Source organism: Drosophila eugracilis, unplaced genomic scaffold (genome assembly GCF_018153835.1).
Source record: "Drosophila eugracilis isolate 14026-0451.02 unplaced genomic scaffold, ASM1815383v1 contig_649, whole genome shotgun sequence".
NCBI classification, from domain to species: Eukaryota; Metazoa; Arthropoda; class Insecta; order Diptera; family Drosophilidae; genus Drosophila; species Drosophila eugracilis.
This window is the reverse complement of record NW_024573535.1, coordinates 2,473,937-2,498,828: the sequence shown is the minus strand read 5'-3', so window position 1 is coordinate 2,498,828 and position 24,892 is coordinate 2,473,937. Positions and strand designations below refer to the sequence as shown.

The window sequence follows — 24,892 nt, the reverse complement described above, 5'->3', positions numbered from 1 at the left end:
TATTCATTTTTGTACATGCCCGAGCATGTGTATATAATATATATGTGTTTTATGCTTCGTTTTATTTTAATTTTAATCCAATTTCTGCACACACATAAAAGACCAACGGAGAGAATTTATTTTTATTTGTATACGGGCGGGTGTTTTTTTATTTTCCCGATTCCCCACTCCCTCCCTCCGCCTTGCTTGTGGCAAAATATATTAAAAGCTACTTACAAAGTGCAGAGCCAAACGCTTTGGCCCGTGTGCAGTCACACACATACACTGAGCCAAAATGGGGTAATGGTAACACACACACACACACACACACACACACACCCACTCACACACAGATATTTGCAGTGTTGTGGTTCATATACGTGCACATAGAGCAGCGTTGGCAACGAAAACTGGCCATGATGACGATGGCAATGGCGATGGCGATGACGATGACGATGATGATGATGATGATGATGATGATGCAAGTGATTCATGCGGAAAACGAGCAACAATTTTGGTTTACCAGACAGACAACGCCAGCACCAACAACAAAGCGGCCATAACAACAATATCGGTGGGGGGAAAACAAAAGGCAGCAGCAACAAACAAAAAAACAAAGCCCAGCAACAATCGAGCAAGTCTTACATGTGTTTACACAATGTTTGCTGCAGTTTTCTCGTCTTGTTGTTATTGTTTTTTGCGGCCATTTGGGCCTGGTTGTGAACCATGTCCTGGGTCCTTTTTTCCCAGCCAAGCCGCATCCTTCGGCCGCCTGCTGTTTCAATTTTATTATGAGTGGAATGCCCATTTCCCATTTCCCATTCCCCCCCCCTCGCCTGCTCTTATTCCCGCCTCTCAGTCGTTCTCATTGCTAGCAGCGGTCGAAACCTCAGAACATATTAAAAATAGATTAAATCAGTCGCAAAATGTACTTCACCAGTGCGCAGCCGAACTCGGATTTGTGTTGAATTTTAATGGACAACGCTGCGTATACGCAATTAGGGCAATCATTCGATTTAGCGGCATTTGAGTATGAATCTGTCTTATATAGATGTCTATAATTCATATTTGTTACTTTAACACTAGTGTTTTCTTGGAAAAATCGATCTTCTATCAGTTTATTCATTGTAATGGACAAAATTTTTCGATTTTCATACAAATCTTATGTACTTTTGAAAGGATTAATATAATTATAAATAAATGATATTACTTACATCCTAATATCGTTACAATACAAGAAGTAATAAATTGTTAAGTTGGTTGGGTAAACGATGCTTAGGTGGTTTTATCTTTTCATTAAAGCGGCAAACGCTGCCTTACAGTACTAATGTATTTTATGTAAACCGTATTTATTATTTATAACCTTGTTACTAGTTGTAGTTTATCTTATTTCTTGAATACAACACCTTTTAATTTTGTAGATTTTTCTATTATAGTGGATGATATCCTTCTATTTATTGACAAACATTATATATTTTAGAAGAAATAAGAAGTATGCATATTTTATGGAGACATTTTAACATTTGTAACATATGTCGCGTAATCCCTTGAATAATCCTCTTCTTCGGACTGCTCTTGAAGCTGCATGCGCGTGGCATGATCTATTCCGTTTCACTTCTCAATGACGAATGCTCTCAATCAATGCTGGCTTCCCTTTTCTTGTGTGTCTCCTACTCTCCTTCACACCACCAGATAAAGTTCTAAGAAATTTCCGCTATTCCCTTTTAAAGCGGCCACCATCATCCTTCTATCTCACTCACACCAGCGCACAGACTGACGTTGACGACAGAAACTGTCGCCTCAATTTGGAGAGCGAAGAAACAGCACAGAAGCACACGAAAATAAATGGGAGGAAGCGGGGACAAGTCGAAGCTAAACTTCGTTATAATTTGAATTTTCTAAGTAATCCACGACACATATATAGTAAATGCTAAGCTCAATCAACGAAGGTTGCTCGGGTTACTAAGTCTTTCTACTTAAATGGATAACGCTGCGTATGCGCAATGGGTACTAAATGGGTATCCTTTGAACATTATGAATATATTGTTGATTTAGTAGGCTTAGATCAATTCTACAACTCAATGGCACCTGTACGATTTCGACTTAGCAGAAATTCGTTCGCTTCTGATAGCTACATTGACATAAATAAATAGGTAGCTGATATCTTGGTCTGCCCACATCTGCATGTGATAAACGGGTCATAAACCATATGCATCCAGCCGACGGTCGTGTCTTCACACCATTTGGTAGATGTAATTGCTTATTTAGGATATTTTCCTGTAATCTGTTAATAAACCATGTTTGTCCATTTGTATCCAGACTAGACCTAAGTTAATATCCTTGTAACCCCCAATCATGTATATAAGCCCAGATCCATGCTCAATAAAATCAGTACGAAAAGAATTCTTGACGTATTCACTTCTCCGCACCCCAATTGGTTCTGTACTAATTGCCGCGACTATTGCCACTGGTTCTGTACGGTAGAAATCCTACAGCACCTTCCTTGAATGCGTTTAACAACCTGAGCTTTCTTTGATTTACGTTAAAATTTAACAGAAAGAACATTGTTCAAGCATGAACATGAGACGCCCACCAGATATGGCAATCGTAGCATTCTGGTTGTACTTAAACTACATCTACACTATCGTGGGAATGATATCACATTACTATATCCCGCATTTCCATTTAGAATCGTCCCGAAGACATAGCCTAATCTCACTGTTAAATTACAAGCACGTCGTTAGCACATAATTATTTTAGGATCAACCCGAACAGATGGCTTTATCTCGCTGTTGTCTTACAAACACAGCGCTAGCACATAAGTAATTTGAGATAACGCTGTAGCCTTACAAACTCAGCATTAGTTAAGGTTCAGAGATGAATAAAGGGAGAGCCGCTCCTTTCAAACGTTTGGATCTGAATTCGCTGACAACCATAACCATAAACCTCTTGCTAAGCTTATTTAAAAATCGCTTTTAAATATTTTAGTAAACAAAAATGACGTAATTTCATTTAATATACGAACCCAACATAGGACACAATCGTATCCTAACGCCGTTAAATTATAAATTAGGTAAAAATAAACGAAACCAACCAAATATTACATAAACAAACTCCTTTTGTAATGATTTGTTTCTACCAACAACTACCAAAAGCTGTGATAATGAAGCAGCTGTAAAAAGCTTTCAGCAAAGTGCTGGGCCATATGAATTGGCAAAAACTCATTGGCCGGAACGGAAGTTATCCTTACTAAAGCCCCGGCTAAGTAAGTCTAAAAGTCTAAGTAAGTTGCATTCCACTCGAGCTGAGGCTGCCCGATTGCCAACCCCAAATTCCAATTTGAGTGCAGTGAAGTGCCATCGAGTAAGTGAGGTTAGCCCGGCTGAGTGCCCACAAGGACTCGGGGATTCGGATTGATTGCCAGCCAAATGAGCATTGATCTTGTGCCGCAAACGCACACATCTTAATTTATGCACACACACACACGCAGACACACGCACGTGCGAACAAAGAAACAAGAGGATATCATTGCTGGGAACACTCTAAAACCCTTCTGCTCGCCTCAGTAAAGCCCCACGAAAAACACCTTTGGTACCATGGAAAGAAGTCAAAATGCAGTCATGTGGATAATTCAATATTGGGAACAAATTGTTTTAAACACGTTTCATTAGATTTCGCATTGCAAATGCCATTACCCAGTGCATGTGTAGTTGTACGGAGATGTGTATGTGTGGGTACATTTCGATCCTAAGATGCAGACAACAAGCGGAGCCACCGATGCATCCCTTCGCATATTGTTTTTGCCAGTGACAACTGAAAGATTGAATTGAACTTTGCATTCGAGGGAATGTGGATGGTCGGGAGTGGGTAGGGAAGAGGGAAGAGGCGAAAGGGGAATGGAAACAGGAACGGGCATGGGCATGTGGATGCGATTGGGAATGGGAATGAGATTGGAGCGGCAGTTCCGTAATTGTGAATTGATTGCTCGAGTGTAGCGAATTTTCCGGGGGACTTTTACTGGAGGGCAGGGAAAGTCGGGCGATCAATTCGGCAGCCGCCTCAATGCGATTTGTCTTGTGTCAGATTTGAGTGACAGAGCCGTTTGTTTGCCTTTCCCCGGCTGCATGTGTGGGCGGAAGGATGTTCGCAGAGGGGCATCCACATGCAGCTATGCAGAGAATGCATTAGTCCTGCGACAGGCGACAAAAATGTCCATGCCTGGGGTCAAAAAAACAAGGTTAATTATTTCTTTCAGAGATCGTATTTCATACCAGTTTTCCAGGTAGTTGCACATAATTACTTGGCCAAAATCACACCAAAAATATCTATCAATATGGTCAAAGAAATTTCATTCGGATTTCAACTCTTTCTTAATAAATAACAAAATGTTTGCAGTTTTCCATTGTACATTCCATGAATGACATATTGCGCTTTAAATTCCCTTTTATTCAGTTATTTATATATCTCGGCTTAAATCGAGTTAATGGCTTTGCTTTCCGAATGAATACCTTGAATATTTTTTCTCTTTTTCAGCAATTTGTAAAGCCGGTCATTAACCTTTTAAAGAAATATCTATATTTAATCCTAGCTTAAAAAAATAAATAAAACGCGTCAATATAAGCTTTTATCGGGTAATTCCCGCTAAATATTTGCAAACAAACTTTTCCTCTTGGGCACTAACTATCGCTTTTCAATTGAGAAAAATGCAAACATCGAAGTATTAAGTCTTCCCTATGTGAATAAACTTCTAATATTTACAAACTAAACCAAAAATACATTCAAAATAAATCCATAAATCCTTTCAGAGTGCATTGCCATTGACACTTTTATCGCCAGTTTTCCGAAGACTCCTTGCAAGACTTCCCAGCGCTGCTCAAGTTGATTTCTTTTGACTGATTTACGGCACGTGAGTTTCCTCCAGCAGTGTGCCGCTTGACTTCAGCCTACCCGCAAAAACACCCCCCAACCCCATCCGGGGAAAGCCTTCAAATATCCACCCGAAATCCACCCAGCAAACCCCCCGAAAACCACCCGCTGATCCACCGATCCAAGGACCACTTCAAGTGGCTGCCAGGGCAGAGTTCACGATGAGGGCGCCTGGTTCATTGTGGGCACAGTGCATTAGGGCGCTGGATAATGCGCTTTCCCTACGCGGCCACGCCCCCAATTTCCCTGGTTCCTTTGTCTTCCTCTCGAGATTGCTTCACGCCAACTTTTGCCTCATAATTTGGCAGTTTGTTGTTTGTCGGCCTTTATTGTATTATCCTGTATTGTCGTCGCTTGTTGCTTTAATCTTGGGAAACCGCCCCCCTTCCAAGTCCCTACCCCTGCCATTCCCCACCCACGAATGTCCCCCCTCCGTTGCGACTCATTATGCGCTTAATTTTCGCTTTTCATTTTCAATTGCCATAATTTAGTTTTATTTTGCTTCATTTTCAGGAGGCTCGGAGGGCAGCCCTGGCAGCTCACCTGGCAAAAGTTTTGCCGCAAAAAGCGCAAGGAAAACTCGTGGGGGTGGGTGAGCATTGAATTCTGGATTCTGGGGATGCGGATGCGGATGCGGATACGAATGCGGATACGGAAATGGGGATAGGGATGGCATATTTTCATTTGAAAACCAAGCTGCGTCTGATTACATCATAAGAAATGCGTAATAATTGCGTTAACATAACGGCCTTCGAGATGGGAACCAACAGCAGTAGTAGCCGGGTAGCCAAGTATCCGGATGAGATGGCGGAGCAACTTTTCCCCAGACCCAGAGACATCTCCATTCTCCATTCTCCGTTCTCCCCAGCTCCATCCACATTAAGCGCCGCCAAGCACGCAATGTGGGCGGCATGTAGCATGTAGAATACAGCACTGGGAAAAGGCATAAAATAAAACTTCATCAAATTGTCTTTGCCGCTTTCTTTAACGTGCCAAGTTGAAAATTTCATTTACGCATTAATTGCAAGTGCCGGCGAATAACCTCTTCATTTTATTTCATTTCGTATCGTCTTGCTTAGTTCCTTTTCATTGCCACAGCGTGGGATTAAAGTATTCGTTTAATAATTCAAATTTATTGTTGGAAGTTCATTATTGTTTTTGCCTAACCTAAGCACATTTAAAATAAATACCTGCGGCTGTTTGCCAAATATTTTAATTGACTAAGAAAAGCTTGATTTCATTTCATTCCATATTCCATATATATGTACATAATCCAAGCCTCAGTTTATGTCCCAATTTTAGAGTTTCCATTTAGTGCAAGTCCATAGACAAAATGTAGTTGTTAGAGAACTTCCAGAAGGATGTAAAAACGATGTCCCACTTGCTGGGACTTTAGGGCCACTTCATTTCGAATAAATTAGTTACTTGAAAAGTGCCCCTAATCCCGACACTTATCTGTCGGGTGCCACCTGTTGACTCATTACCCATTCCCCGGACAAACTGCTCCTCCTTCTCCTCCGCCTCCGTTATCAATGCAAAGCACAAGCTGGCGGGGAGGAAAAAGCCGGCTAAGGAGCAAACAACTGGCCATAAATCAGAACCAATGAAATATCATTAGTGCCAGACTCAGACCCAGAAGAAACTGCATTAGGAGCTGGCAAGAAAAGAAAAAAAAAAAGAAAAGAAAGCAAAGGGAAAATACGACAAGAAATGTGCACCGCAAACTGCAACAAAAAACCAATGGAAAGCTCCTTTTGGTTTACGCCCGTTTCCTGGTTGTAAAAACTTGAAAAATTGATTGAGCGCGTGAATAACAGCAAGTGAAATGGCTTGCTGAGGGGTTTTCCAGGGGGTTTTTCCAGGAGCGGGCTACGCGGAGCACCAGATACATGTTTGCCCATACAAATGTCTCTGCTTACGACTCTCGACTCGACTCGACTCGCATCGGCGGAAGGCAATAAAATGTACAATGTGCCACTAGAAGAGGGTCAAGGGGGGTTCGGAGTATCTATACAGACCACCCAGGACTGCAGTTTGCGCATTTGTATGCCAAAAACTACAGGGGATATTTGACTTGACGGTCAAACAAGCCGAACTCTCGTTTACCCTAAAGTGCCGTTTCGAAGATAAAATAAAAATACAAAAAATGTATTAGCAATAAAAACTTTAAGACAATTTATTTAAAAATCCAATGCCAAAGGTATTAGAAAAGATTAAATTAGACTTAAGCTTGGAAATACTTCCTTGAAATGTAGTGAAATTTTCTGAATTTGAATAAAGGTTTTATTAGTAAAACATTTAATTTTTGCGATCTGCTAAAAGTTACCATTGTTAAATTCAAGTTAGGTACATATTTCACCTCAACGGGAAGACTTTTAGAAATATTTTAAAATATTTGAGAACCAAACAAGGATCAAAAACTGATATCCCCTTCCAATCTGCAGGGTACAACAAAGAGAAATAGTTGAGTGGCGTTTTGCAGTTCTTAGTCCTTGCCAAAAGTAACACGGTACGAACGCAGACACATTGAGACAGTCGAACAGATATGGCAACAGTATCATTCCACGGGATCCCCTTTCGCCGTACGTACGACTGTGGCCCCCCTGTAGCCTCCTCTCGGATTTCTAGGGGCAGCCCGACCCGCTTGACTCTCCGGGCATAAACAGCACGTAGTCGGGAAGCTAAAACACCACGTAGCATTATCGATGTAATCACCGGATAAGCTAACAAGTTGCCAGGATTTTCACGCATACTCCGTTGCACTGAACGATGCGGGGGTAAAGCGGGAAAAGCGGGAAAATCGGTAAAAGCCTGGAGAAGGCAACTGCAACTGCTTCGAAAGCGTGTGGAAAACAAAAAGTTGCAGTGCAAACTTTGCCCACCTCCCCCCCACTTTTCCTTGTATTCCATTTTTTCTCCTTTTTTTGACTGGCATTTTATAGTTTCGCAGTCGATGGTGGAGAACAAAACTGATGAGGCCATATAGAAGGAAGGTCTCCCAGCATCGCACTTAGTATGGATAAACTGTTCTGATAACTAAAAACGTTCAAGTTATTGATACTGCAAATATTGTGTGGAATTTGTTTTCATTCTTATGGTTACCCCATCCGCTTTTCCGAGTGAAAGGCACTTTATGAGCTTGTGGTACTCCCTTGAATAATATGCAATAATGGCGAAAGTTTTTGAACCGTTTAGTCACTGAGGTGGGATATTGTTTAAAGGTTTTCTCATTTAAGTTGAAAACTATTTTACCATTCAGATGTAATATAATGCTGGTTTGCAAATTATTCAACACACAACTTATTAATTAAAAACCGTTTTCAATAATTATTAATGAAAAGGAGTTACAGAATTGGATAAAGCTCTGAATTCCTTGACTAATTGAGGCACAGAAAGATTTTTATTACACATACGAGTAACATGCATTGGTATTTCATCGAACTTAATTGAATAAAAGTTGAACAAAGCCAATTAATAAACGAAATTTATATACGAAGCCACATATTCATAATTATTGTTATTCAGATTGTTACATCCTTGTAAATTATATGGAAAATGCCCCAGAGATAACAACCTTGGCAGATAGATCATAACCCAATCCATTTCGATTGAATGAGCCGCCAACATCCATTACAGATACCTTCCTTAAAATCTCTCCCCTTTTTATCCACTTTGTTCCACTTGACTTGAATCCCTTGGCTGCTTTCTTTGGGTCAGCTCCTCGTTGGCCACCAAACTGATTAGGAAAGCCAACGCAAAAATAAAGGATAACGAATCGATAGCAAGGGTGGCAAATATGGGGGAAACAAGGGTAGTCGGTCTGAGGGACAGCATGGCTTGCACCTCGTATTAAGGAGGGGGCAATTTATGGCCACACTTGGGGGAATACCGAAAACGAAATTGCAAATATTTAGCTATATACTTATACGGCAACGCACGCGGCTACATATATACACTTGAAAAAATGTCAAGGGTTTGATTATTATACCTATTACCTTATTCAATGACCATATAATGGCACATCATACCATTGCATATCATATCATATCACATATCATGACATGATATTGTCGTACAATATCATACCACATTATACCGTAACATATCATATCATAATATTTCACCTTCCTGAAATTTTATTTTATTAATTTCACGTTCCATTTCTAATCAATCTGCACGAGCGAGATTCACAAAGCCCAGTGACGCACGAAAGTTCACATACACACATACATGCGCAAATAACTTTTTGCATCGTCGATCGCGGGCAAAAGGTACGAGAATGAGCAGATCAAAAGAGAACAGAAAAAACTGTTCTTTGGCTGAGCGCAAGCAAAATTTGTATAAGAGCAATTCATCAGTTGCTCTCAGACTTTTTGCTCGAAGCCTGCGAGCGAAACAGTTATTTTGCGAGAGCACGAATCGGTTAACAGTTATTTGCGAGCTATGCTTTTTACTTTACTTTATATCGCTTATTACCATATAATATCATATCATACATGACGTGTTGACATGTTACATCATATCATATCATATCACATATCATATCTTAATTTCCAATGATTATTGCTTATCAGACACCATTATAAGAATACTTAATTAAGTGAATATTTTAACAATAGTTCTTAACAACATTAATTAAGCTAAGTATGATATTATATAATTTTAGTTTTAGGAATAACAGCTGTTATCGTGTTCTTAACAGCATCAGAGATTACCTGAATGTTCGATAAAATAAACCAAATTCCAACTAATCTCTGACCACCGATTTTGCCAAGTGTATGCCTGGCACGAGTGCCCATGTGTTCGTTTGTATGTGTATGTATGTATGTGTGTATCTGTCTATTGCTCATGTCTATGACAGCGGAGGCGAAGCCGCAGCGACGTGCCGCAAAATATTCGCCAAAAGCATGCAACCCAAATTGGAGGGACGGCTAGTGGGGGGCGTGGTGGTTGCATTGGGTATGCCGGCCTTTGCAACATGTTGCCTTTGCCTGTTGTCTCGCTATATTGTTTCAACGGCGAGCGCATCAATTTCTAGACAAATTCGGCACACACACTCCCACTCCCACTTCCACCGAAAAGACAAAAACAAAAAAAAGGAAAATAGTTAAAAGAAAGACCCCCAAAAAGCGGCGAATGCAGTGGGTTGTAGGTGGATCTGACTGCGCTTCATGTGTGCAATATCAAATTTGAGAACCCAAGCACAACACGGACGGCCGCAGACACAGACGCAGACTAGGAGCCGTATATAGAGAGTCGGAATAGGAAAGGCGGACGCCAAGGATTCCCTCGATGCAGGCGCTTAAGAAGTTTCAGACATGAAATCAATTTGTCTTCCAACTCCCACGAAAACGAGCCAAAAACGGCAAATGCAACAGCAAGAGGGGAATCCCCGATCCAGGAACCCAAAAAAGGAATGAACGCAGCCAGCAAACTGCGGCGACGTCTTTCAGGTATTATCAAGTCGAATCGGGGATACTCTTGTTCTTAAGTTAAATATGTAAATGGTTATATTTTTAAAATTTTCAATTCTTTTCTACAAACTTTAGCATTTTTCACAGTACTTGAGTTGGAGTCCTTAGCTTGGAATACCACTTAAACGATCTTACATTGGTAATAGGCTCCCTTTAAACTAAATTTGGGAAAGTACAAAAATTTAAGGAGCACTCACTAGAATTCCTAACGTCTTAAAATACGTTTCCTTCAAACAGTTTTCTAGTCTATATACACACAGTTCTCTCTTAATTGTTGATTCATAATCTAATATTCCCTAATGAAGCAGCCAATTGAAAAGGTATCATTCCGGTTTATTGGCACTATAGTAGGGATTATAATTAGTTAACCAAATACCAGAGAGCCCCTGCCACTTTCAAAGCAGCTCTTAAAGGGCATCAGATGGGCAGGCAGTCAGAGAAGGACTCGCATCCACATCCGCATCTGCAAGGTTCGAGTCGGAGCAGGAGTCGGAGTCAAAGGCAGTCATGTGGCAACTCGCATACTGGGATCCACACATGTGAAACGGTTTGTGGTGTTGCAATAACTTGTATTTTAAGTTTACTCACTGCTGGGATTCAAAATTTAATTTCATAGTGCGATGCGTTGTTATTATTTTGCATAATAACATTTCTGGCCCCAGTTCGGCTCACTCAACCGAACTCACTGATGGTTTGGGGCTCGAAATGGGTGTTCGGTTGGGTTGGGGGCTCGGTAGTCTGGTGAACTGGTAAACTGGTAGTTTGCCAGTGTTCGGGAGTGCAAATCCGAAATTGGAGCTGGCCTGCGGACTGACCGATTGTGCAATCGAATCAGGCCTATTAGACCCCGTTCGGCGTATTAGCAGTACGTACCGGATGGAGGGAGCTGATCCATCCCACACCCGTGGCCATGCCCATGTCCATGCCCATGCCAAGCGGACCTCGACACCAGACACTAAATGCCTCATCAGCATTCCGGTGAGTGTTTATCTGAGTGTGTGAGTGGATTTGCGTTTGGGTTAATCAAAATGTGACCGATGGCAGCGACAGTTGACCGCAAATCAACGGAACGTCCGGGCGGCCTATTAACCCAATAAAGCATCCCGTTGTGGCTTCTTTTAAAGCATCCCTACTTGTCAAGCTACAAGAATTATAAACTTTATATTAAGTTTATTCTTAGATCTATTTACAGAATGCTTTTCTTCGTACTACTTCAGATATGTTTCTGGAAACCTTTGCTAGATTTTGAATATAAGACTTGCACTGTAAATACCAAAGTGAAAGGGAAACCTCATTCGATCCAAGCCAAACTAAAAATTAACAACTTATAGAAATCAACACTTCTTCTACTGAGCTATTACATAAATACAGAAAAGTATCGTGGTTTTGTCAGAACGACTTCTAAGCTGCCACATAACGGCTACCACATAGAAAAATAAGGTGCTGAAAAGGGAAAACCCAGTCCGCCAAGTTCGTTTTAGAGCGGCGAAATTGCCTTTTTATTGACAATTCACAGCACGCGCCGTGCAAACAGATCATCAAAGGTTATTACGAGTACGGAAAAGGACCTTTTGTTGCTGTTGCAAATAGATTCATAAATAAAACTACAGACCGACAATCGTGAGACACAGAAAGGGAGACGGAAAGAAAAGAAATCCTGCAAGTGAAAGTGTTAGCAATTTTTAAGGGCCTGGGCGGGGGCACACACTTGCTGCAAGGATACAGGATATATGCATGTCTCCGCGGGATAAAGGCAACTTCCAGTCTGAATGTCAAAGTTTGAGCCTGGCAGTACTCTGAAATATTCATAAGAGTCTACACTGAGAAAAACACGGACTTTTGTTCGCATGAAAGGAGGAAACGGTTTAAAAATATAAAAATAAGGAAAGGTGGAAACTTAAACTCCCAATCCATAAGTGAAACCAGGAAGGAAAAGATTCAAATATTTTTTAAGTGTAAGAAAGACTCCAGACTTTAACACCAACCACCGCCCGCCCTCTGGCAAGTAAAAAACTCTCACACAGTCATAAAGCAATAAAGCGAAATCATGTGCAGAAATTTTTATAAGTTGGGTGTATCATCCAAGAGCCAAATGCTCCGGGATCTGTGGAATGTGGCTGGTACGTACGGGGGCCAGGCGAGTGCAAGGACTTTCCACTTTCTTTGGCCAAATCCCAGCGAAGAGCTTAAGGTTTCAGCTCAATTGTTTTGCCCGACTTTATTTCATTGCCGTTTTTATATTTGCACTCTCTGGGTGGGTTAAGAAGGTCTTTGAGCGAAATCCAAATGCATATTTAAGGTTAAAGAAATCAATGGGGCTTGAATCTAATAGTTATGGTAAGTAAGTAAGAGGGAAATATTAAAGCGAAAACAGTTTGAAAGTGTTTCACGTAAATATAGAAAATGCTATAGCCCCAAGGTATTTCCGTTATGAACGGCTTACACAACCCGAGTTGATGCAGTCGCTAGCATCGCTGTTTACGTTAGAGTTGATGTTTGTCCATGGAAAACACGGGACTGCAATAACACCTGCATTCGATCCGATTCCATTCAGATCCCTGAGGTATATATAGGGCTCATGGGGAGTTTGTTAAGTCAGTTAAATTTGCTAAGTCAATCATCTACCAAAACCAAAACAATCAAAATGCGCGTCTTCTTCCTCGTTGCTCTGCTCGCCATGGTGGCTCTGGTTGCTGTCCAGGGACATCGTCCTCATGGACCTCCGCAGGGTGGTCAGGGGCCACCTCAGGGATCAGGAGGTCAGGGACCACCCCAAAGACCTCCTCAGGGACCTCCTCAGGGACCTCCCCAGGGACCTCCCCAAGGACCTCCTCAGGGCGGCAACTCATCATCCTCGCAGGAGTCTTCCTCCCAGGAGGACTCCAGTGAGTCTTCCAGCGAGTCGTCCAGCGAGGCATCCGCCTAGGTTCCTCGCTGCGTTAACTCGATCGCCGAGTCCTTTAAATAAAAACTTTCAAAACACTTTGAATAAAGATATATATATTCTGTTTATTTCAAAACAAAGACCGTGTACCGATTCCATTAGCCAGGGAAGTTTCCATTTCGAAATCCGAGTAATGGTGACTCCTGGCAGGGGAATGGAAATGAGTCTGTGAATGGGGGCGTGTCTCAAATCGGCTGCCTAAATAAGAAATCATTTTATTTGAAAAGTTTCCTTTTTGGCACGCCCCCACTGCCACCCTTCCACTTTTCGCTGGCAGAAGGCGGCGACGTCTGCGTTGGCGACACCAGCAACAGCAGGCGAAACGAAAACAACGAAAGCAACGGCGGTACAACTAAGCAGAGACAACAACAATAAGGACCACCGAAAGCGGTACGATGGGCATTGAATTCGAAGGACCAACTCGACTTTGAGGTACTCCTTACCCGTGCAATTAAATTGGTCTTACAAATCTGTGCAAGTTTAAAGGGTTTTTATGAATAAAAGAAATACTTTTAATATCTTCTAAAAAACTGCTATTATTTTTATATCATTCTATAATATTATGTAAAATTTAAATCATACATTCCAACTATAGATATATTATTATATTCAAATTTACATAAAGATCCAATAAAGTTTCCATTTTCAGAAGCTATTTAGTCGAATGCAATAATTCAGTAAAACTCTTTATTTCAAAATTACACCCATTTCATACCAATTTATCAAACTAAAATATATTTGTATTTCCTTTTTTTAAGGGGTATTTGTATAGTCGATATCCTGTCAAAAAAAGGGCTACCAAAATAAGAGCAATGCGATGAATAGCAAAGGCAACAAAGTTAAACTGTAACAATAACCAAAGTCAAAGTTTGTCGGCAAAGTTTTCGCCTTTTTGGTCCTTGTTGCTCTCATTGTTGTTCTTGTTGTTGTTTCTGCATGCGTGTGCCAGTCTGTGTGCCTGTGTGTGTGTGTGTCCACAGGATACAAATTCATTTCAATTGGTTATATGTAGAGAAATGGGTTTGAGTAGCTCGGCTGAAGGAAGTTGAAAAGTGGGAAAGGCGAGGAATCTGTGTAAAATGAGTTTGGCTTTTTTCTTCTTCGGATTTTATTTCATTTTATTTTATTTTATTTGTTGTTGGCATTGCTGTTGTACTTTTCAAGATGAAACAAGTTTCACGTGGCCTGGGTCCTTCCCCTGGGCCGGTAAGCCATCCTGCAGAAGGATTCTGGGCTATGGATTCTGAATTCTGGGCCAGGACATGCCGCATCGCATACCTGCAGACTTCTTTCGCTTCACTTTCTTTTGCCAGCGAAATGCCAAAGAAATGCAAATAAAACTTTTCTTTTGTTTTGCTTTTGGCTTTTTGCCCGTCGTGGTTTAGCAGCCTTAACCCTTACAGGGCCCGCACACCCATCTTCCTTCCACCGAAAAGCAGCAGTAGCAGCGACAGCAACAGCAACAGCAACATTGAAAATCCAGACACAAACAACAGCAACAAAAAACTAAGTGTGGCAATTTTAATTTCACTCAAAATGCTACGAGAATCGTTCAAAATGAAAATGCTTGAAAATGCACGGCGAAAAGTTGATGGGTTTACCCAGAAATTAAGGTTATTTTTAAATATTATTAAATATTATATTTATTATTATTTTTTTAATATATAATTTTAATGATGTAAAAGGCTTTTCTTATATTCTATTCAATATGAACCACCATCACGAGCCACCTTAAAAAAGGGTAGTAAAGTACTAAAAGGTAAGTAAAGTCTTAACCTAACAATTTCGTGTTACACTGTTCCAATAAACATTCAATTTAAACTCTCAAATTAGTCTTAATATATGGCTGTACCACTTTTTCCCCACGTGTATAGCAGATAGTTTCCCTGTCTCCATCTTTTTACTCCAACCCCACATCACCGAAAAAAAAATAACCCTTGCATTTGCTAACTGTTCATTACCAACATTTGAGTCTCGCCCTCTCACTCGCACACGGGCACACTCGCACACACGCACCCACAGACACACACGCACACAGCCAGAGGCATTTAGAAAAAGTGTAGACAAACAGCAATAGAAGCAACACGAGCAAAAACTTAATTAAGCATTTTGTTGTACGATGCAGCAGCAACAAAACAAATTCCTCTTTAAATAAAGCACCGAAGCAATTTATTCCAATTAACAACAACAACTTCATGGCATGCATATGTGCGTGTGGGGGGGAGCTGAGAAGGGCAGGAATGCTACCGGCATCAGATGGAAATAATTGAACAAAAACACTTTCCAACACTGCGAATGACAGTTGCCCAAATTCCTTTAAATTATACTCTGCCAGAGAAATGGTAGGTATATGGTTATGAATATATAGATCATTATCGTAAAAGTAAAGTTGGTTTAACTACTACTACTACTCTTTCCAACACTGGAAATTACAGTTTGGAATTACAATATGGTTTATTGGGAGGAATGTGCTTATGAGGATACAGATCATTATCATAAAATATGTTAAGAATTTGTTATCTATATAGATCTAGGACCTATACTACTACGACTCTTCACAAAACTGCCAATGACAAGAGTTTCGTTGCACAGACAGGCTATGTAAGATGGTTTACTAACATAGGATATAGATTCTTTTTATAAGCCCCACTAGTTTTTGTTGAATCAAATATAAAGCCGATAGGGATCCACTCTACCAGCTATGATTACTACTAATACATTTTCCAACACTGTAGCTAAACTGTTTTAATCCACCAGATTTTAAATCAGGTTTTACGTCAAATCCAAAAATAACCAACAAGACTTCCCAAACTTGTTTTTATCCATAGATGTGTACAAACTTTACTTTCATTTGAGCTCATCAAAGCCACTTGTTCAAACATCCATAACAATACTAGACACTTTGGAACATTCTTAGGTAACTCATAGTCATAGAAAAGACAAAAATATTATAGATGCTTTACAAACACTAAGTCCACTGACGCCTGGTCAGAAATTGCATTGTCTTTCCATTGCCGGCAAATATTTGGCTCAGATATTGACACACGGAGCAGGCCCAGATCATTAGCTATTTCTTTTGTCTAAGAACGATAAAGCAAGCCAGCAAACAGCTGGTGGAAGTGCTACACTAAGGGAAAACACTCGTAAACTGTTTCAATTTAAAATAAGCTATACTAAAGATATCTTTTATCTTCACCTTAAAAGTTAATGGTAATAGTATTGTAAAGTATTTGTTTAGTTCGAATAGAATGACACGAAATTCCATTATCCAGATTTTCATTTTTTTAATTTCAAAACACAAACATCTTTGCACTCTTTCTGTCTGGCTGAACTCCATAGCGAAGGCCAATGCCAAACACGAAGTTACTGACTTGGCCAGTGGAATTCTCCTAATCCACAGCTACGTTAGTTTGCTTAGCAAGCACACGTCACGGATAGAACACATGTGCCGCCAAGAGTTTCCCTAGGCGGGAGGTATATATACCGCTATCCGAGAACGCCAAGATCAGTTCGATTCGTTCACTTTCCAATAACGAAATGCGTACCATTATCCTAGTTACTCTTGTTGCTCTGGTCGCTGTGGCCTCCGCTCAAGGACCAGGTGGTCCATGGGGTCCACGTGGTCCTGGCGGTCCAGGTGGTCGTGGACCAGGAGGTCGTGGTCCCGGAGGACCAGGAGGTCGTGGCCCTGGAGGACCTGGAGGTCCCGGAGGTCCAGGCAGAGGCCCTGGAGGACCAGGAGGTCCGGGAGGTCCAGGAGGTCCAGGAGGCCCAGGAGGCCCAGGAGGACCAGGAGGTCCAGGGGGCCCAGGACCATGGGGACCACCATGCAACCAAACCACCTCTACCACCACCACCACCACCGAGGCGTCTACGAGCACATCCTCCACCACAGCTTCCTCCACCACAGTTTCTTCCACCACAGAGTCCTCCACAGAGTCCTCCACGGAATCCTCCACTGCTTCTTCCACGGCATAAGTCTCCAAATCTGTCCACGCTCGAAATTTGTCTACTTGGTTTGGCGTGGTACAGTCAAATTTGTAAACATTAAAGAACGATTCTGTGCATATTAAAACCCTGGCTTCCTTTTTTAAATGGAAAAATGTTTTGATGTTTTAAGAGATTTTCTATGTTTATGGTCATCGACAGCTTATCCAATTAAAATAAACCAGGAACGTAAAATAATTCCATTTTATACCCTTTATCAGTAGTGGAACAAGGTGTATTGTATTCCTTGAAAAGGATGTAACAGGTTTACGGGATGTTCTCTTGGTAAGGATTAATAGCAGTGTCGATTCTGACATGGCAGTCTGTCTGTATAAAAGACTGCCTCTCGGAATCTTTAAGATCCAGAAAGTTTGAAATAAGCAGGTAGATACGAGGTATAACATGAATGCTAAGAGCTTAATTTATCTTTGAATATTCTTTCTTTAATACCCATCGATCCACCAACAACTTTTCAAAATCCGAGCAAAATGTAATGCAAATAAAGGCGACGATGTCCGCTGCTGACATATGTATTTAGTAATATTGAAATTGGGTAACAGAGTACCGGGTATCCGTTAGTCGTGGCACTCGACCCAAGCCTTCCCCCCTGATTAGTTATATTAGACAATAATAATATTATCATTTGCAAAGTGATAAAGGATTTAATAAAATTTTATTTCAAATATCTGCAGAAAGTACTTTTCCATTTTATTTATTTTGTTAACTTTGAATTTCGAGAGAAATGAAAATAAATACCTTTCGCCGAATTTGAAATATAAATTGCACAAATAGATTTAATTAAAAATGTTTTTCCATTCATTCTGAGCCGTAATAAGCATAAGCAAGTGCATCAGCATTATGATTAATTGTAAGTTGATAAGAATTTCGTAATTTAATCCAGTGAATTTTGCTGAAAGCCTTGACCAAATAACAATAGCCAAGGGGCTTAAGTCATTGTTCAGCTTGTGGCCAAAGTTTTAGTAAAAGACAAATTCTAGTGCCGAATGGACTTATTGAATAGTTAAAGCCACTTAATTACCTTGGCTTACATAAAGCTTTTCGTGAGTTAAGTAATTTTAGCATAATTGGTGCATCGGCACAATGCAATGTTAGTGTTGAATTAATCGCAGGTGATTAGGGAATGCTTCCCTCCATTCCAAATTGGCAATTGACTGCCAACTGCGAACTCATCTCCGACATGGGTTCAAGCCAAAATGTTTGCTATTTAATTGCATTTGGTCAATTTCCGACGAAACTTTATTTTCCTCTCCCCTCGCACGTAAACGGCAGCAAGGCTCCAAGGAAAAGGTAAAGGAGTCCCGGGCAAGCTTAGCAGGACGAACGGCAGGAGCAGCAACCGGATTAGGAGGCATTAAAAGTTATAAAACAACAAGATTATGGCTTTGCCATAACACAAACACACACTCAAATATGGTTATGTGCTGCCAGTAAGCACAGGAGTTCTGTGTGGCTTCTAATAAATACTCTTCTGTTCAAATTTAGCCAAGATGAATTCGGAAACTTCTAATAAACTGTTTAAGGACTTTAACTCTAGAAGTACACAGCGCGGAAGTGAGCCCGGAACTTGGCCAACTAACCCCTGATTGTTAACTCATTAAAATGTATTAATAACTTTTATTTATGTTTTGAGTGTTATTCGAAATAAAAATAAACTTTCAAAGAACTATTTGATAACTTTGATCCCTTGGATTCCTAGCTTAACTATCTTGTTTCAGGATTCTAACCATATAGTTTTTTCCATATACACTCACTATTTCCACCACTATTTCGCCCAATATTCCTACACCACGCACCATAGAAAGTTTATACTTAAACCATTCATCTGGCAGTGATCAAAAAACACTGACATCTGAGGACATCTAATATAGCAATCTAAATAAATTAGTTACTGTTTACAAAAAATGCAATTTAAACTTCTTCGGGAGTGGGTCAATGTCAGCGGGTCAAAGCGATTTTGGCCATGAACCATCACCACAGCATCTATGTCCTTATCAAATCACGCTTCATCCGTTTAACAATTAGCACCGATAACTAATTTATGGTCAGGATGCCGCGTCTAGGATGTGGTTCGGGATGAGGGGCAAAGAACTGCAGAACTGGAGTGGATTGTTTTGGAGTGGAGCTTTTACACGTAATAACAATTACAAATGCGCGCGCTCCATAAATCAAGTGAAGCCATCTCCAGGAACTCGCAGTCCCATCGACGCCAAGCCCCCCCTCTATTTTTCCAGCCCCCCTTTCCAAATGAACTGGCCAAAATCCCCTCCCCCAATAAGCAATCCTCTTCCAACTGGCGGCTCCTGGGCACTAATTACAATTCAGGACGCGTTGCACTCGAAAGTTGTTGTTCATTCAACACTCGACTCCTGGCGATGAGTGGTGGAGTCGGGAAGTGGTGGTGTTTCGGGTGGCTGGGTGGCTTACTTCAAAGTGCCATTGCCTCTGTGGGTGGTGGTGGCCCCAAAAGTGTTGTTGTAATTAAATTATGTGCCAAGTGACGTTCTCGGAACTGTCCTCACAATCGTTCTGCTCTCCTTTCACTTACACTGGACAAAATTAATGTCAATATCCTTAAATTATTAAATATATTTTATTAATTATCAACAATAAATATTTTTTTATTCCATTCTTGTTTCTCTAATTAGATTAAGAATCTTTAACATAAAAGTTTTCAATTTTTAAACATGTTCTTAGATTAAAATTTAACAATATAAATAAATAATATCAAATCGCTGCATTTTCGGACTTAGTAGCTATTTTAATATAATATAAAATATTTTAAAAAGCTTATAGACCTGCCTTACTTTCCTAAGCACAACCCCCTGAATAAGCCCCCTTTTGGCACCATTTTTGGCCTGTTGCCTGTCGTCTTTTCGCCTGTGCCATCTCAGATGTTGTGGCAAATTAAGTTTGCTTTTGTTCTAGATTAAAAAGGCATTGAAATGTCGGCAAGGAGGGGAGGAAGAGGAAAAGTGAGTGGAAATGGACGAATGGGAGGATGAAGGAGACCGATGAGTGGGTGGTGGTAAGCGGCAGTTAAAATGACGCCTTCGGCCAAATTTAGCTAACTTTGTTAAGTTTGTTTTGGCCGCGGGAGCTGAATGTCGGCCGCCGCCTCCAACGGACTCCACTGGATGATGAAGTGCCCAGACGGCGATAGAACCGCAGATATAGTCGGACGCAGTGGGTCTGGGTCTGGGTCTGGGTCTGGAGATGATGGGTGGGATGGGTGCGATGGGCTGTAAACGGGGCTAAAACGGGCAGAAATTAAAAATCAACTGCCGCGTGGGCGAACAAGCCAAGCACTTAAGTAGCTGACCAACTGAGTAATTGAAGGAACTAATTGAAAACGTAGGGATAAAGGGATAACGGAGCTTAAGGTGCACTGTGAAAAATATTTCATTCTCTAATTTGGGAGTTAATATATAAATATATAATATTTTATATTTTCCACCATTAATAATCAATTTTAGAGAGTTAATTATCGCATTTTATAAACCTATATAAATAGAATCTACGCTTTATTTTTAAGAGTTAAAGTCTTAATTTAATATTTAAACTTATTCCATATATACAAAACTAAGAGGTGATTTCTCTCACTGAACCCTAGTCCCAGTTAAAACAATATATCTTCTTGTCCTTTAGATTGGAGCTGTGTAAATTTGGTCTACAAAAATTAAACTATTCGCCTCACTTTACTTATTTTATATTTACAATCTTCTTGAGAGTGGAGGGATGTGCTCCATTTTGAACAGTAAGTAAGGTATTGTAGAAGTTTAAATTAAATCGTCATCGTTTAGATGGCAGAGCTTCCAATCCACATTAATCAAACATAAATATAGAAGGTCGAGCGAGAGGGAGGGTGTCCAGTGGCAGGACTGCATGCTAATGCAAGGACCCGTCCCAATTCAGATGCAGACCGAAACAAAAATGAAAACGAAATTAAAAGCTGCAAAAAACAATATAGGAAACATATACACTCCACTAGCTTGGCAGGCTATTCAATTGCCATTTCGAATTCCACGCACATATTCCATTAAAGTCGTTGGCGTAATTTTAATTTCGGATTTGGTCCTTTTTTCCCCGGAAGGCAGCAGCTGCTTTAAGGACCTCGGATAGAGAGAAAGACGCTGGAATATTAAAGGAACGGTGCCAATCAAATTGAAATTTAATTTGCACAACAATGTGGATGCGAAGGGGTGGTGCGGCATACTTGACCGGCAAATAAAAAGCACTCCCCGAATTATTAAGCCTCATCTCCACTCCATCTCCAAGCCCAAGCCCAAGTCCAGACCACCTATTCGCCGCCCGTTAGCAGTCCATAAAATTGTGATTTACTCCCGTTGAGATTTCAATTACTGCCGCTTTATTGGCAATAAATTTCCGTATAAATTAGGCGGGCCCAACTCCCGATCCGGATCCGGATCCGCAAGGGTTAAGGTTAAACAAAGCGGCAAGTAGCCGCACGTACTCGTCGCGGAAAGGTGAAGTCGGCCAGAAAAGGTCCTTTGGGTCAACAGCGAAGACAGCAAATAAACCAAAATGGGGTCACAAATGGTAGACGACACAAGGATACCCATTGGCTCTGAAGCTTACTTCGAAGTAGTGAAGCAGTTCTTTTAAAAATTTAATGAAGTTACTTTGATTAAATCACGATTAATCACGTTAAACAATTTTTTATTTACGAACTTTTTAAATTTCTTTGCTTGGTTTTTAATGTTTATCGTATCAAGTTTTTACTACAATAATATATTATATTAAAAATATATATAACACAAATAATCATTTAATAAAAGGCGCATGTGGTCTAAAATATGTTTATGTAAGTTTTTAAACTATTTTTTATATATTCATCGATTACAGATTAGTTACAAGCTCAGGAGCTGTAGAACAGCTTTTTTATTTTTAAAGCAAAATACATACATACATATATACCCCAAGAATTTTCCAGGATAGCTGGTATAAAAATTGATTGCCATGCAAATAAAAATTCACCGATTTCTTTGGGCACGTCCATGTCGTCATCGTCGTTGTTAGGAAATCCATTGACGACTCTTAAAATCTTTCTGCCCAGACAAAAATTGTTTTTGTTTTGTTTTGTTTTGGCTTTTCCTCGCTTTCCTGGAAACGCGGAAAATATCAAAGCCGCTTCCGAGAGTGCCAATCACGAAGTGCCGCAGGTGGGGGCCCAACAACTTCCGCTCCGGGGGAAGCCTAACCAACCTGACACCTTTGAGGATGAAGACAAGGGGTGCAGTACAAATAGCTTATACTTTAGGAACTTCTTAAAGCTATGCAAATCGTGTGCATTCGTCGGAGCTTTTCTGGGTATAAGAATTTAATTTCTGTTCTTTAATGCATAGAAATGTTAAGACCTTGGCAAAAATATGGTTAATTTTATAAAAATAATTCTTGCTGATTTTTAATGCAAAGTAAAACCATTTAAATACACAAAAACAGTGAATTACATAGAAGGGCTCATAAATAATAGCGATATCCTTAGTATTAATGTAAATGAAAAAGTGTTTATTGAGTGAATTATCCTAGGGCTTATCACAAAGTTTTGTTCCTCCTAGTGGAGTACCACCATTCTATAGGTATTGCGAGTCTGCATAAAGGTCACGGAACTCGAGCAGCTGATCCAACGACGCTTCGTACTCATCGCGCTCCAAGCCAGAATTAGAGTATGCTTGCAATTTGGCCAACTGCACCCGATGTGTCTGGGCGTGCAAATTATCCAGATGCTCGCCAAGCTTGGTAGAGTTCTGCAAGGCGGCTAGCATAGGAGCGGAATCTACACGAGAACCCGACTCACGTTCTGCTCCGACTGGCAGGCGGAAGCCATCGCTAGAAATGCTGCTTTCAAAAATCTCATAAGGAAATGGCAGTTGCGTCTTTAGTGGCAGAGGTGTGGCTGCTGCATTCGTGACACTGCCATGATAGCTGCACTGGTAGTATAGCTGCAGCATGTGGGAGACACTGTCGCACCCATAGGCAGCCATCCGCAGTTGTTCGCCAGCCTGCTCCCTGGGGCGCTTTAAACGCTCTGCGGGAATGCCACGAGCCATGACTGATTGCACCACATATGAGGTGCCCGGTTCACAACCGGGCGTGAGTTGTGTCAGTAGCGCATGGTCTCCGCTCTGGTCCAGAAACTCTATCAGATCCTGACCCTCCCTCAGGCCGAATGGCAGAGCTACTCCTGCGGCAGTCATCTTCCGACCCGAAGGAGAAACACGTTCGCAAAAGCGTAGCAGAGACTCTGGAGTTTGTCGCAAACGGTAACCCAAGGTGGCCGTATCCAAAAAGCCAGCTAGCAGTGCCGATGTCTGGTAAAGATTTTCTACCTGCCACTGAAGTCCCGGCAGGCTGCGCGACTTGAGATTATTATTCCTCCAGATGCTTTCCAGAGTGGACAGTGGTGTAAACATCGACGCCTGCTCGCTTAGATTATGGTAGCTCATCACACTGTTCACCACACGGATGCTGTGCGACAAACGGGTATCTAGAGAGAGAGGAAAGAGTGTTCTCATCGTGGTCTTTCTTAAAAGTCATCTTACTCACCGGCTTGAGCATAACTAGTGATCTTGGGATAATGCAGCGGCACCACAAAGCTTGCCCGACTGTACTCGTCGTTCAGGTGCTCCAGGCACTTCCCGGCCAGACCGCCGAAACCATCGTCAATGTCAAATACCACATGGAAGCCCTGCAGGCCGTCGCACTCCTCCACATACAAGCGGATACGATCATTAAACTCCTCGTTGAAGGCAGCTTCCTGCCACAATTCTATTCCGGCGGAGTAGGTTCCCAACGTCTGGACAGTCGGATCCCTCACCAGGCCCGGTAACACATTCAGGGTTCGCGGATGGTACCGAGCGTAGAGGAAGTCTGCCCAACTGTTTGCCGTCTCTGCCAGCTTATAGTTCTTCTCGGGCGCCACGGAGTTCTTCAGTAAATCCCGCTGATACTCGCAAATGGCGGCCTGCGGCTGCTCCTGCACTTCAAGCTGATGCGAGGGGAACACACCGCTTTCCTCAGCCCGCTGGCGAGCCTGTTGCAGTTCCTCGCCGGTGCCCAGGGGTAGCAGTTCCTCATCCCTTTGCACGAAATTACCGTATAGCTCGCCGGTGACAGGAAGGTGTCCCAGAGTTCCGGCCAAGTCAACGGACAGTAGGCGGGGCGTGTAGGTGGTGCGATTGAGGGCATTCAGCCCCTCCCGGTACAATACATCATTGTTCGGCAGCTGTTCCTCGACCACCTGGTTGCTTTCGTCTCCATACCTGAAGTTCGCCTCCTGTAAATGCGTATTTTTTGCAGTTTCTCGTTTACACGGTGGATGGGCCAACTCACCTGTTGGTTCCAGAAATGGGCACCCACATAATTCGCGTAAGTTCCAAACTGGAAGGTCAGAATTTCACCTGTATGGTCCATAACAGCCGGCAAAAGTGACTAATTTGTATGCGCGGTTCGATTGTGCAGAACTTATCGATAACTTTACGCACGAAAACGGGCTATGTCTATAGACCGAGGGGTACCCTGTAGACACTGCAATAAATAATTT

General features: G+C 41.4%; 2 protein-coding genes across 2 annotated transcripts; one reads left to right on the top strand and one right to left on the bottom strand.

Annotated features, from left to right (window-relative positions):
* Positions 1–12,983: 12,983 nt before the first annotated feature.
* On the top strand, positions 12,984–13,376 carry LOC108117683 (acidic proline-rich protein PRP33). Its single transcript, XM_017230210.2, has one exon. The coding sequence runs from the start codon at positions 13,024–13,026 to the stop codon at positions 13,303–13,305; it is 282 nt and encodes a 93-aa protein (XP_017085699.1). The 5' UTR covers positions 12,984–13,023; the 3' UTR covers positions 13,306–13,376.
* Positions 13,377–22,726: 9,350 nt separating this feature from the next.
* LOC108117673 (protein misato) lies at positions 22,727–24,802 on the bottom strand. The gene is made up of 3 exons (XM_017230201.2): positions 24,682–24,802; positions 23,896–24,625; positions 22,727–23,836 (listed from the first exon to the last, which is right to left on the bottom strand). The coding sequence occupies exons 1-3, from the start codon at positions 24,760–24,762 to the stop codon at positions 22,923–22,925; spliced, it is 1,725 nt and encodes a 574-aa protein (XP_017085690.1). The 5' UTR covers positions 24,763–24,802; the 3' UTR covers positions 22,727–22,922.
* Positions 24,803–24,892: the final 90 nt, after the last annotated feature.